Source organism: Atta colombica, unplaced genomic scaffold, assembly GCF_001594045.1.
Source record: "Atta colombica isolate Treedump-2 unplaced genomic scaffold, Acol1.0 scaffold19, whole genome shotgun sequence".
Lineage (NCBI taxonomy): Eukaryota > Metazoa > Arthropoda > Insecta > Hymenoptera > Formicidae > Atta > Atta colombica.
The window spans coordinates 1,115,710-1,129,048 of NW_017259282.1; the positions used below are offsets into that span (position 1 = coordinate 1,115,710).

General features: G+C 29.7%; 2 protein-coding genes across 3 annotated transcripts in view; one reads left to right on the forward strand and one right to left on the reverse strand.

The window, feature by feature from the left end:
* Window positions 1-5,907, forward strand: part of LOC108686797 (S-formylglutathione hydrolase) — a 25,726-nt gene extending 19,819 nt beyond the window's left edge. Inside the window, exons 2-5 of the mRNA XM_018192264.1 lie at window positions 1,159-1,229; window positions 4,656-5,033; window positions 5,105-5,330; window positions 5,459-5,907. Of these exons, the coding sequence (XP_018047753.1) occupies window positions 1,159-1,229; window positions 4,656-5,033; window positions 5,105-5,330; window positions 5,459-5,644 (861 nt within the window). The 3' untranslated portion in view covers window positions 5,645-5,907. The remainder of the gene's footprint in view (window positions 1-1,158; window positions 1,230-4,655; window positions 5,034-5,104; window positions 5,331-5,458) is intronic.
* Window positions 5,908-6,017: 110 nt separating this feature from the next.
* On the reverse strand, window positions 6,018-11,941 carry LOC108686806 (presenilins-associated rhomboid-like protein, mitochondrial). 2 transcript variants are annotated; one of them, XM_018192275.1, is made up of 8 exons: window positions 11,754-11,941; window positions 8,721-8,901; window positions 7,936-8,037; window positions 7,705-7,870; window positions 7,382-7,602; window positions 7,104-7,205; window positions 6,461-6,558; window positions 6,018-6,124 (listed from the first exon to the last, which is right to left on the reverse strand). In XM_018192275.1, the coding sequence occupies exons 1-8, from the start codon at window positions 11,798-11,800 to the stop codon at window positions 6,031-6,033; spliced, it is 1,011 nt and encodes a 336-aa protein (XP_018047764.1). In that variant the 5' UTR covers window positions 11,801-11,941; the 3' UTR covers window positions 6,018-6,030. The 2 variants fall into 2 exon arrangements, with proteins under 2 accessions (XP_018047764.1, XP_018047765.1); XM_018192276.1 differs by having other exon boundaries at window positions 6,044-6,124; window positions 6,461-6,512.
* Window positions 11,942-13,339: the final 1,398 nt, after the last annotated feature.

A 13,339-nucleotide genomic window follows, 5' to 3' on the forward strand; every position in this document is an offset into this window, starting at 1 on the left:
AAAAGAGCATTTCGACTCATGGGTGTATGGAAGTATATAATCGGTTATTCATTGATAATTTTTTAATAATTTTTTTTCATATTATTTTTTATATTATTTCATAATTTTTTAATCACGTCATCTTTCAAATAAAAGATCAACCCAAAATCTCTTTTTTTATATCTTCTTTTTAAATTTGTACATTCATTAATGTATATATGCTATTAATCTATTTTGTCGTAGTTTCGTTTTATTTTTGTTGTGCACAATCGCATCAACTTGACAGGTCCAATCGTAATACTATTTTTAATATGACATTTTACATCATTTTACACAACATAATTAATATAATTATTAATTATGTTGTGAAAAAAATTTATCGTTGCTAGCCCATTTATATCAGCGATTCGAGATTATTAGTATATGAAATCATTTATCGCTGAATATTGTTTGCATTAATCTGGATTGAAGTAATGATGTTTCATGCTCTCCCATTGGTAGAGCATGTAACATCAACCAAAAGCGAAGCATTTCCTAACCCAGGTTGGTGCAAATCCAGTTGGGCCGAAAACGCTATTAAAGTTCCTCTAGTAAGAATTAAGACATAAGAGCACTATTATCGGGTGTCGGGTACCAGGGAATCGATTCTATATCTTGAAATGAGGTGAAAATTATAAAAATGAACGAATTTATTAGAATACTGATTATTTCATTGGTCAACATCATAATAAATTTGCTCGCTTTTGTAATTTTCACTTTGAAGATACAGAATCGACTCCTAGAAACAGCACAATTCCGTCAAGATTGACAGTTGATAGTCTGATTTCGCATTCGCGCCTTCTATATCATGAAACAGTTGTTACATGCAACACGATTATATGAATCAGATATCGATTTATCATCTCCAGCCTTGAAAAGTAGATGTTGCTATGTAGTTTATATCCACTTTGTCAGAGGGCAGTAGTGCGCGGCATTTTGCAGTTCATGTCCTCTCTCAAGTTTCTCTGTGTTTTAATTAACCTCTAACCTAACCTAACCTAACCTTTATCTGTTATCTGATTCTAACCTTCGCAATCTATTTTTTTAGTGGCAAATAAAATACTCGTTTAGTGGCAAATAAAATACTCGTGCAATTATTTAGAAGATTATTATTCACTAAGAATTCAATATAATTTTCAGATGTCTGAATTAACGGAAGTTGAGAGTAGTAAAATTTTCGGAGGCTGGCAGAAAGTATATACACACAACAGGTAAATGTACAAAACATATTCAGATAGCAAAGCGTGTCTCAGCAAAATCGCACAAATCTATGATGCTAGCTATTTGCCGTAAATATATTGCCAGCAGTTTAACAGTAAGATAGCTGCATCAATGTTATCTTGTCGGCAATATGACATATATTGTATGATGCTGCATATTATTAAGGCAACATGATGGCAATAGTACTAATTTTAATGACTATTTTAAAGTAGTCGGCAAATTGCTGGCAATTTGCTATTCAATATTATCATTCCGTGAAGGCTTTAAGTTGTCAATAAATAAGAACTCAATTGCAATTCTGATGCAACACGTACTTAACAATGCACACTTAGCGAACAACATGCCAATAACAAGACATGTTGCTTAGTTGTTATCTGGGATATGATTTATATTTATATACAAAAAAATCAGTAATCTCTAAGAATTTGTTCCTGAATTTGATAATTATTTAGAATACTCTTCCTTATCTAAAATCTTAATAAAAATATACATTCGAAAGGTTTTCACTCAAAATGAAAAAAATCTGGCAGAAAAACGTTGTGATCGGCTTCGTGAATCGATTTATTAAATGTTAAAATTAAATGTTCAAGACTTCAGAGTTTAAGCGTTCAAGTTGGGAACAGATATCTTAATTTCATCTCGAACTTTAACGCTTAATGCTGATTCTACAATGAGTCAATAGTCGAAAATCTTAAGTCTTAGTCAATTTTAATCTAAATAAATGATTTTTCGCATCTACTAGTTATTAATTGTCAACAGCGAATTGTTTAGTTCGATTAATGGAAAGGAATAAAATCGAATTTAGTCAGTCTTAAGAAAATTGGCCAATTTCACTGATTCACTGAAGATTTAAGATGCTGCTCATGATAATTGAAATTTCGAAAAATGCAATCTCGAAAAAATAATAGAGGATCAACCAACCAGAATTAATAGGATGCATTACACATACACGTTAAATAAAGATTATCAAAATTGAATGTCTATACGTATGAAAAGAAATTCATTATTAATAAATAATTGTTTGATAAATATTCATTAATATATAAGTATTTATTTTTTCAGCATATAAATATAATCATTTATATCGTTGGGGAAAATTGCATGCTTGTCGGTCCGAAATTTTTATGGCTGAATTCTCCATGCACTGACTTTTTCGGAAAACGAATTGTTATTTTAATTTCAAACTGTCTTTTAATTTAAAAGATTTTCAAAACAAATTAAATAAAGTCGTTTCGAGTTTATATAGACTGACTTTAAATTAATACAATTAACATAAGAATGTAAATACTATAATAATCTAAATACAATTAATAAAATAATAAAATTACAAACATTTCGGCTTACAGTTTTCTTCAGTGTACAAAGCAAAAATACATTATTAAATTAACGAATCAATTAGATAGCGCATATAATAAAATATTTAAAAAAAACCATCAGTGGTAATATGTCAATTCATATAAAATTCGAATGTCAAATTGTATTAAGACAAATTACATAAAATAAGAAGAACGAAATACCTTGGTCAAAAGGAAGGCACCAAATTGTATACAGAATTTGTATTATCTGACATTGTTAGCAAATTGCTGCCAGAAATATAACAAATCCTGCTAGACATGCTATGCCAGCAGATTGATAGCAGAAACCGAGCAAAATCTTGCATAACCTGACGGCAGATTGAGAGTAGATTGAGAACAGACTCTGATCGGTTTCTGCCATTAATTTGCTAACAACAGACTTTGTCGAACAAATCTGTAGTCAAATGCGGACACAGATGATATATAGTTTTGTAGTCAAAATCTGATGGAATTTGTTGTCAATTTGGTTCCAAATTGCTAACATTTTGCTATCAGAGTTCAAATTTAGTGAACGGAATCAAAAATCTTTTTACAAGATTAAAGTAGACGCAAAATTTGGATGTGGTACAATATATTTTGTACTAAAATCGGAAAAAAAGTTCAAAATTTACATTTTTTCAACACAACGCATATTGCACTATCGTGCACAAACAATACTGAGTTTATGAAATTAAGATTAAAAACTTCAAAAGAAACATTTATATCGAATGACATGTATACGAACTCTGAGCGAAGACTCGGTAATTAAAGGCAATAATTGTATCTAGCAGTAAATGTTCGATTTTTCTAAAGCCCATTCTACAATCAGTCATATATCGAAATCGGTCGTCGTACGCATGCGCATTGGATTGTCGGCTGTCGAATGAAGTTGTCGCAAGTCGGCTATTGTCGGAATAGAAGATGGTCAATTCCCTTTTCCGACTACGACTAAATGAAACATAACCTTCGGACAAATTTATGTATGAATAAACAGATATTTTTATATGGATATATGGATATATTTATATTGTGGAATCACTAAATGTAGATGAAATAATTGATTTTGTTCGCGAAAATCATTGCTTGTATGATAAACGCGATGTGGATTTTAAAAATGTTAGCAAAAAAAGAGATCTGTGGTAAAAAATATCCACAAATTTGAGAAACTGTTATGATATAAATATGTCAGATAATTTTTTGCTTATTAAATTATTATTATTTAATATAAAAATATTTTGTAATTTAATTCTTTTGTCAAACTTAAGAAAATGCCTATAAGATACTAGGTGAATTCGTGTATATAAATTTATTCAAGTTTAATAACTTGAATAATATATGTTTCGATCATCGTTTTGATCCTTTTCAATATTATAAAACTAATTAAATCAATACATAGTAGTCAAGTAAGTGGAGTCGCATTATTCTACAACCATGTGTTGTGTTTGTGTAAACTTTGTTACAAGTTCGAGCACCAGAATATATTTAATTTCCAGATTAAATGATAAGTACTTGTAACACTGCATTTAATAATATTGACAGATTGCTCGTTCGATGTCATTAAAATGTCAGCAAATGATATTCATTCTTTATATTTGTTCCGACCTTCTGACTTCGATCAACGACTCAATTGTAGAATAGTAAATCGTATTCATGTGCGACATACAACATACGACAAACTACTGCATTCAAATTATGATTTTGAAGCTTATAAGAGAAATGGCTCGAGAAGTACGATTTGAATGTACATAACCTCGCATTCATGTGATATATATATAGGATATAGCAGAGCAAGTAATATATGTAATGTTTTACTTAATGATTTTGTTTAATGTACGTAATGTTTTAATTAATGTATGTAATGTTTTCTTGATGTACATAATATTTTATTTGGAATTAAAAATGTTTTATCGACATCAATCAAATTCAGCCATCGCTCTAGCATTCCCTTAAAGAAAAATGTGTTGAATGAGTATATTTTTATTAAGATTTTAGGTGGGGAAGAGGGGTATTCTAAATAATTATCCTAAATTTATTTTTAAGTATTTTGCATAATCTAAAAAGATGATTGTAATTGTTTAATAGTACAGAATTGGGATGTAAGACAAGATTTGCTCTCTACATACCATCTCAAGCTGAGAAGGAATCAGTACCGGTTATCTACTGCTTATCTGGTCTTACTTGTACAGAGGCTAATTTTAGTCAGAAAGCCGGAGCGCAGAAATATGCTGCAACTCATGGTGTACTTCTTGTCATACCTGATACAAGTCCAAGAGGGTTGAACATTCCTGGAGAGGATGACAGTTATGACTTTGGTACTAGTGCAGGATTTTATGTAGACGCGACATGTGAACCATGGAAAAAAAACTACAGAATGTACAGCTATATTACAAAAGAATTGTCAACTTTGATTAATAAAGAATTTCGAACTTTGCCATCTAAACAATCTATAATGGGCCATAGGTATAAAAAATAATTCTTTGGAATACAGGAACATTTCAGCACTCTTTAAATGCTTCTTTCTTCTTGTTTAGTATGGGAGGACATGGCGCTTTAATTTGTGCTTTTAAAAACCCGGGACAGTTCAAAACAGTTTCAGCTTTTGCACCCATAAGCAATCCAATCTTATGTCCATGGGGAAAAAAAGCTTTCTCAGGATACTTGGGAGGATCAGAGGATAATGCTGCATGGAAGGAATGGGATGCTACCGAACTAGCAAAGAAATATAATGGCCCACCTTTGGATATTTTAATTGATCAGGTTCTAATAATTTTTAATTGCATCTCTAACATGTGTTAACATTTAATTTTTTATAATGCATGACTTCTTTAATTTTTTAATTCAAACGATTCGTAATTCTATAATTTGTGTATTTCTATAATTTACAGGGCAAAGAGGATAAGTTTCTGAAAGAAGGCCAATTATTACCAGAGAATCTACTAAATGCTGCAAAGGATAAGGATAACATCGCACTAACTATCAGATTTCAAGATGACTATGATCATAGTTATTACTTTATTACTACATTTATTGAAGATCACTTTAAACATCATATGAAATATCTTAAAAATTAAGATTGTATCCAAAATTACTGTACCAAAAATATGTATTTTAAAAAATTGAGATTTTGATATTATAATTTATAAGATTTATATTTCTTATTTTAATGGAAATTTACATTGAAATAAATTTAAAAAATACTACAATTATGGTTATAACTTTTGAGTTTTATATGATAAAGAATAACTTTTATACTTTCTTATTTTGTTCAAAAATTTATATTTTACTACATGTAAAAATATGGAATTATAAATAATAGAAATATTGTATATCTGAATTTTTGTGTTTTTTTTAAGCAAATATTCTTGCATGACGATTAAAATTTTACAATTTATCCACAGAATATACCGTAAACAATATAACAAATTGAAATCTAAATTTAGAAAAAAGGGAAATATCATTATGATCTTGGAGGTTCTCGGAATTCATGCCAGAGACTTAGAAGAGGCTCTCGTTTCTGCCAAATATTGGCATTACCCCACACTTGCCAGAATCTGTAATTGTTAGAAAAAAATTATGTATGGAAATTGTATTGTTAGAAAAAAATTTGTGTGTGTGTGTGTGTGTGTGTGTGTGTGTGTGTGTGTGTGTGTGTGTGTGTGTGTGAGTGACGCGTGCGTGCATGCATGCGTATGTGTGATTTATATCAATATCTGCTAATCTCTTAATTTATATCATTTCCTTAATAAAATAGTGAAATTATTTTCCTAGAAAATAGCATTGCTTAAATTTAGAACATTATATGTTAATCTTTTATTTTTTAAATTTATTAAAATATAGCAGTAGAAATTGCTTATTTTATAAGAATTATATCATGTAATGAAACTTACATTCCAAACAATGCACCACCTAAATGCGCAGCATGATCAAAATATTTCCACCCTAAGATACAACCAACAACATCCAAAGCCATTATTCCTTTAATTGCCTAAGTAAAAAATACAATACGATTATACCATGGAAGACTATGGCTGGAATCCAAAGTCCATTCTTAATTTCAAGATGTCTCAAGCAATATCTTAAAATGGTAATACGGCTCTTTAATCGGTATATTCATAGTTGGATCTTATATTTAAGACCGTCTTAAATACAATCTTAAGATGAACCAATTAGAAGGCCGCATTAGCGACTTACGCATTAAGACATTACTTAAGACAGTCTTAAAATAAGAACTGATTGTAAATACCGGCCTTTGATTGGTTTATGACATCTCAAACACTAGCTTAAGACCATCTCGAATCTTACGTAATTTATGAATTCTGTTCTTATGTAATAATGGGCGAGTTCAAGACGGCAAAGCGGCTAGGTATGCTTACCGAGTGATTGTATATGATTAGTTGGATCTGTAAGTAATAACCAATTGTGCTCATTTGCTCAAACAGGCGGCAAACAGGCTAACCGCTTTGTTAACTTGAACGCGCCTATTATCTTCATGTTCGTAATCATGTAATTTGGATAAGATGGGATACTTACCATACCCGCTGTAAACGTGAGTATGGGAAGGAAAACTATACAGAGTCGTATGTCAGGATATTGTGTACATACAAATCCAAGAATACCCATAATCGCTCCAGACTAAAATAAAAATAACTATTAAAAGTTGAAACTTAAACAGATAGATATAATACAATAGAAGATATACAGACATACGCAAAAAATATGAAACTATATTATTACTTTCAGATAATTTTCAACATATCTGCAATATACAACTATTTGTTACTTTAATTGTTCAAATTAAAGTTAGTTACCGCTCCTAGAGAAAGGCCTGGCATTCCAAACATATTTTTATACACGTGACTAGCAAAGCTGGAAATTACTCCGCTTGATAAATATAGAGCCAAAAATTGCTCCTTCCCCAACGCTGTCACAGCTATTGTGCTGAAGCTGTGCAGCACGTACATATTCGCAGCCAGATGGATTATGGAGTAATGTGAAAAGGTGGAAAGTACCATAGACCAACATGACGCACCTTACATGAGAATTATTCTAATCAACATTTACGATAATTCAGAAGCAAAATAATTGTTATAAACTGCAAGCATTAGTTACTCAAGACGATGGTATCACTTACTAGAAGCCGGATTGGCGCAAAAATAACGCACCATTGTTTTCTGCAATGTCGGCACTCGCCACAATAAGAATATAACTGCATTTATAAAACATATAGGGACAAACATCTTCTGTCCTTCAGTCAAGTTCTGCCACCATGATTCCATCTCACTCTTCCATCCTGTTCGCTAACCAATGTATTATTGTATATTCTAACTAAAGTATCTATCGAATTTCTTCAAACAATACATACTTTAATTCGAAATTGTCTATAACGATGGATTAGTCTGTACGTCTGGCTTCTGATACGTTCGTACTCCCAAATTGCAGCACCTGCTATAGTGGCACCGCTAAACTAATGAAACAAAAACTAATGATGCAAAATATTCATATGTCGTTTATTTACTTTAAGAAAAGTTAGTATTTTAAAAATATTTTTTTAAAATTATATACACATATATACATATTATACAGGGTATTCCATAATTCCCAAATAATCGTCAAATATTTCATGGGCAGATAGAGCAGACTAAACTGAATCGAAAAGTCCTCGGAAAAACGGCAAGAAACAAAAATTGTTTCTCTTCTCATAAAATTCTGAGAATTTTTTTCAGAATTTCTTAGTTGCCGCATTTTCTCATGTTGATAAAAAGTAATTAGCAATAAAAAAATATAATACTAAAAAGTATATAAAAAATTTTGAAAAAATTTGGAATTCTATAAGAAGAAAATAAACCATTTTTATCTTATTGTTTTTCTACAAAAATAAGTTAATAGTACTCGAATAAAAAATTATTAAAAGTATTCATTCGGCTATTTTTAGTTATAAATATCTTATTAACTATAGCGAAAATTGCAAAATAATGGAGAACTTTTCGATTTTTTCAGTTTAATCCGATTTAATCCGAAAAAAAGAAAAAAAGAAAGTTAGTGATATTTCTTTTTTGTTATTTCATATTTCTTGTTTTTTCTTCATGCACAAGTGGAAAGGTACATTCTTAAATAGTTAAAAATAGCTTTGTTATATTATTTATTTACCATAATGGTGAAACCAAGATGTTTCCATAACTTTGCAGATGATACAGTTCCAATTTCGATATGAGCTTTAGGAAAAGGAGACTCTGATTTGAATATCTGTGACTTCTTTAAACTTCTTATTTGTCTGTACTGTAATACTTGCTGCATTTTGGCCTTGCAGTATTGTCTATTTATGAAAACACTAAAATTCCATAAATACATCAGAACATATTTCAGTTATAGCAAGTATAAGAGATTACAATACAAGTATATATCTGATTTTTAAAATATTTTGAATATAAAAGAAGAAAATATAATTTTGTACACCGATGCTTGAACCGTAGGTGCTATCGAGAAAAACATAAAGGAAGATTTACATCAAGAAATGAATGAAAAGCGGTTTATTACGCATAAGGCGTGAAGATCGATCTATGTCAGAATACATACGAAGTATGGTTTGTATCGAGAAAATAAGAAAAACAGTTCAAGTCGCACGAAATTAAAGAAGAGGTTATATAGCGCAATATATTTTTTTTATAAATTTTATAATAGTATGACTGAGAACGGAAATCGTTGATCTTCATTTCTGTATCTCGCACTCATTTATATATTATTTAATTTTCCGTAACTAAACTTGTGAGAACTAAATTTATGAGAAGTGAAATATTGTAATATAATAAATTCTTCTTTAATTTCATGCCACTTGAATTTCATGTTCTTCTTATTTTCTCTTGATAAAAAACCGTGCTTCGTATGAGTTCCGACAGAGATAGATCAGTCTTCACGCTTCATATGAAATAATAGATCGCTTTTCATTCATTTCTTGATAGAGACCTTTCTTCATGTTGTTTTCGAGCGATATAGGCTTTCTATGGCTCAGGCGTTGATACATTTTTATAAATACAAATATGACATGTTCAATCTAATATTTTATTAATAAGATCTTTATACCTTACACAATGCAGAGATATTTATCATTTTAGCAAAGTTATAGTTCTAACTATTTTACCATTTTAAGTAACAAAATAATATTACTGAATTGTAAAGTAATATTTCATAGCTTGTCACAAAGGAAAAAAATTCAATATTATAATTTACTGCAGCACAACCCTGATGAAAAATTTTTTCAGAGTTTTTCATATAATTTTTCAGAATTTTTCTATAATTTTTTAGGATTTTTATATAATTTTATAACTTTCTCACATTTTTTATATAAATTGGAACACTTTTCAGAAAATCTACGTCTTTTCTCATAATTTTTTACATATATTAATTATGAAATATAACATTTCTAAGATTTTTTGTAAATATAATTTCTGATAAAATATTATGAAATTATAAAATCTAAAATATTTAAAAATATTTTTTAAAAATTGTGGGATGAAAAATTTCAGAATATTTCAGAATTCACTTGTATGAAAAATTCTGAGAGAAGATATAAACTTTCTGAATATTTCTGAAAAATGTTCCAATTCAAAAAAAATTTTCACCAAAGAGAAGATGAATTAGAATAATTATACCTGTTAATGTGCCTTTTATGCCAATGCTTATTACTGAATTAATTATTAAATATTATAGCTTTAATTTTATCTGCTTGTAATCAATATCGTTTTTTCAACTACTTTTTCTTATAATATTTCTTTAATCTAAAAAAATGTTATTTTATAAAATTTTTGACAAAAATAGTAAATATGTTTTTGTCCCTATTAGTGAGTCCTCTAAATAGTGATGGCCTTATTAATATACCTCCAATTTATGTGCTTATTATCCACATTTGATTCATTTTAACATATAGTTACTAAAACAGGTAATAAATTTAAACTAATTGTTTATGTTAATATTACATAAATCATTATTTCATTTTTAATTATATTTATTTCAAAGTACATTCATAACACAATGTTCTCAGCAATATATGGCACATTAATAGGAACAAAGTATTACTGGATTCACATAAATTCCTCATCTTTCAAAAAATATTTAAAATACTTTAATACTAAAAAAATAAAATATTATCTTCGGTATCATATGCGTTAATAATTTAACTTAACAAACAAAAATATGTTTTTTTATTTATTTGTGCTAGTTTTCTTTGATTTATTGAAATACAAAAGCACATAATAAGGATAGGCACAGTAATTGAGATCTTATATAATTTCTGTATAATTCATTGTAAATATTATAGAGATTCTCTTCCACCTCAAATTTTGATAAAAATACACTAAATCGATGCGTTTGCATGAAATAAAAGAATCTAGCAGAAAAAAGTATCATTCTGCCCCACAGACCGAGATATTAAAAGTTAAAGTTGACGACTACTTAGGTTAGGGAATTTGTCATAGCAGTGGTTTATTGCTTTAAAAACACAAATTCACTGCTTTAAAAATATAAACTCTTTTAGCATAAAATTTATTTTTAATGTGAAAAATTGTGTTCTTAAAGTAAATTTATATTTTTAAAGCAATGAACCACTGCTGCGATAGATTTTTTTTAACCTGAATAATCATCGATTTTAAGGATTAATATCTCGGTTCGAAGGGCAAAGCGACATGTTTCCGTGTTTCTGTTTTTTATTATTCAAAAACGATAATATAATCAATTTTGATTGTTTATCCTTGTCTGATTCACATAATAACAAAAAGAAAAGAACCATAAAAACATTATCCTGAAAAAGACTGAGATGTTTACTCTCAGGTTTCTGTTAACAATTAAAAAAAAATTTAATGATTAATATCTTATTTTGAGAGACTGAGCACATTTTAATGCCAGAATCTTCCGTTTCATGCAGAAACACATCGAATAAACATAATTTCATTGAAATTGAAGGTGAGAAGCATCTCCTAATCTCCTGAATAATTATCAAAATTTCAAAAAATGATAGTCTAAAATCCCGGACACAATACAAGGAAATAGTGATAGAAATAATATGATTTCAACTATCTTGAAGAAATTGTATATTCCGATGTATCTGATTTCTGGTAGAATGAAATCGTGTTATTTCTATCCGCTATTCTCTCGTGTCTGAGACTTTATATAAACACTAAAAATCCGCACCATCTGTTTGCTATGTCGCCCAAATGTAAAAGCGTCCTGACCGTCATATTATTGGAATTTCCTGTTTGTTTGTAGAATGCATAAATATTCAATATACGCGAAATAAGCGAAAATTTTAATCACGCAGGATCTACATAACCTCTCATGTCACGTCTGAGGGTGCGATTACATGTAGCGCGATATGTGGTACGCGGTACAGAAACTAACTATAATGCTACGTTCCAAAATTTCTTCTCTGAGGAAGATTTTACTCTGTATGCTATAGTATACGTTACGTGTACTATATATTTCGAATAAAATTTTCTTTGAAAGTAAAATTTTCCTTGAAAGAAAAAATTTTGGAACGTAGCCTAGGTAACTATAAGAACCGCATAAACTGTTGCTTCTTTTTTCTTCTATGATGCGATCCATTTGACTCTTGTTACAAATGCTTTGAAGCGTTTTTTGATTGGTCAATTAGTAAAATTCTTTCTTCCGATTGATCAATCAAACGCTTCAAAGTATTTGTAACAAGTGAACCGTAGCTTATTAGAATAATGTGTATCACTAATCATAGAATCATTCTCTTAAATCTGCTTGCAAAATTTGCAAACAGATCTAAGAGAATGATTCTGTGATTGGCGATATCAATTCGCTTAAGTACGATCCGCTGCATGGGAATCACCTTAAAACCATTCTATATTCATCGTAGCGTCGGAAGCGTTATAAGTATCATGCGATTTAAAAATTGAAACATCGGATTGGCTGAAGCAACAAGCTTGCGACGTCTATGATACGAATGTAAAATGGCCTTTACATATAGCATAAATGGCACGGATCAGTGACAAATTCACGTTACTAAGCACTTGTTAATAGAATTAACTGATTTAAATGCAATTATTAAATAAATCGATTGAAAAAATAAAAGTATTGATGAAACGTGCATAGAAATAAGTTAATATATTTAAAAACATTCATATTAAAGTTTATTTGTCACTGGATCCGACGTGCGACTGGATATGACGTTCTACAATCAATCAGAAAGCAGAATTTTATTTCGTTGGCCTAGTTTCCACCGAGTGTTTAAACCAAATCAATAATGTAAGAACCAACCAACTACAATCGAGTATTCCCCTGTCTTGAGCCTTTCAATAAGCGATATAAATGACACAATGGATCATTACATCCTTGTTGTTTGCCAATGTTAAATCAAAGATGATATGATCATTGTGTCGTACTGTGTTGCACTATGTCGCTTGTTGAAAGGCATACTGTTACAGTCGACCGACAGAAGAATGTTTGATGTATGATGATACGAAGCAAATCCTGTTTTCTGATTGGTTGCAGAGTACGACGCATGTCAGATCCAATATGAATCTAGCATTTTGCTTGTTGAAATCGTTTGTAATCCCAGTTTAGCTAACCTTATAGCGAATTCGGCAGACCATACTAGTGCACCAGTGTAGTCAACCGTAGCATAATTATGCTATGTACCATAATCACTCATAACGTAGTTTGTAGCATTCAAGCTACTTATTATGTATTGTAGCATAATTTTTAAAAAAGTGTTTTTTTTAACATTTTTTGCCTTATATTAATAAAAATGC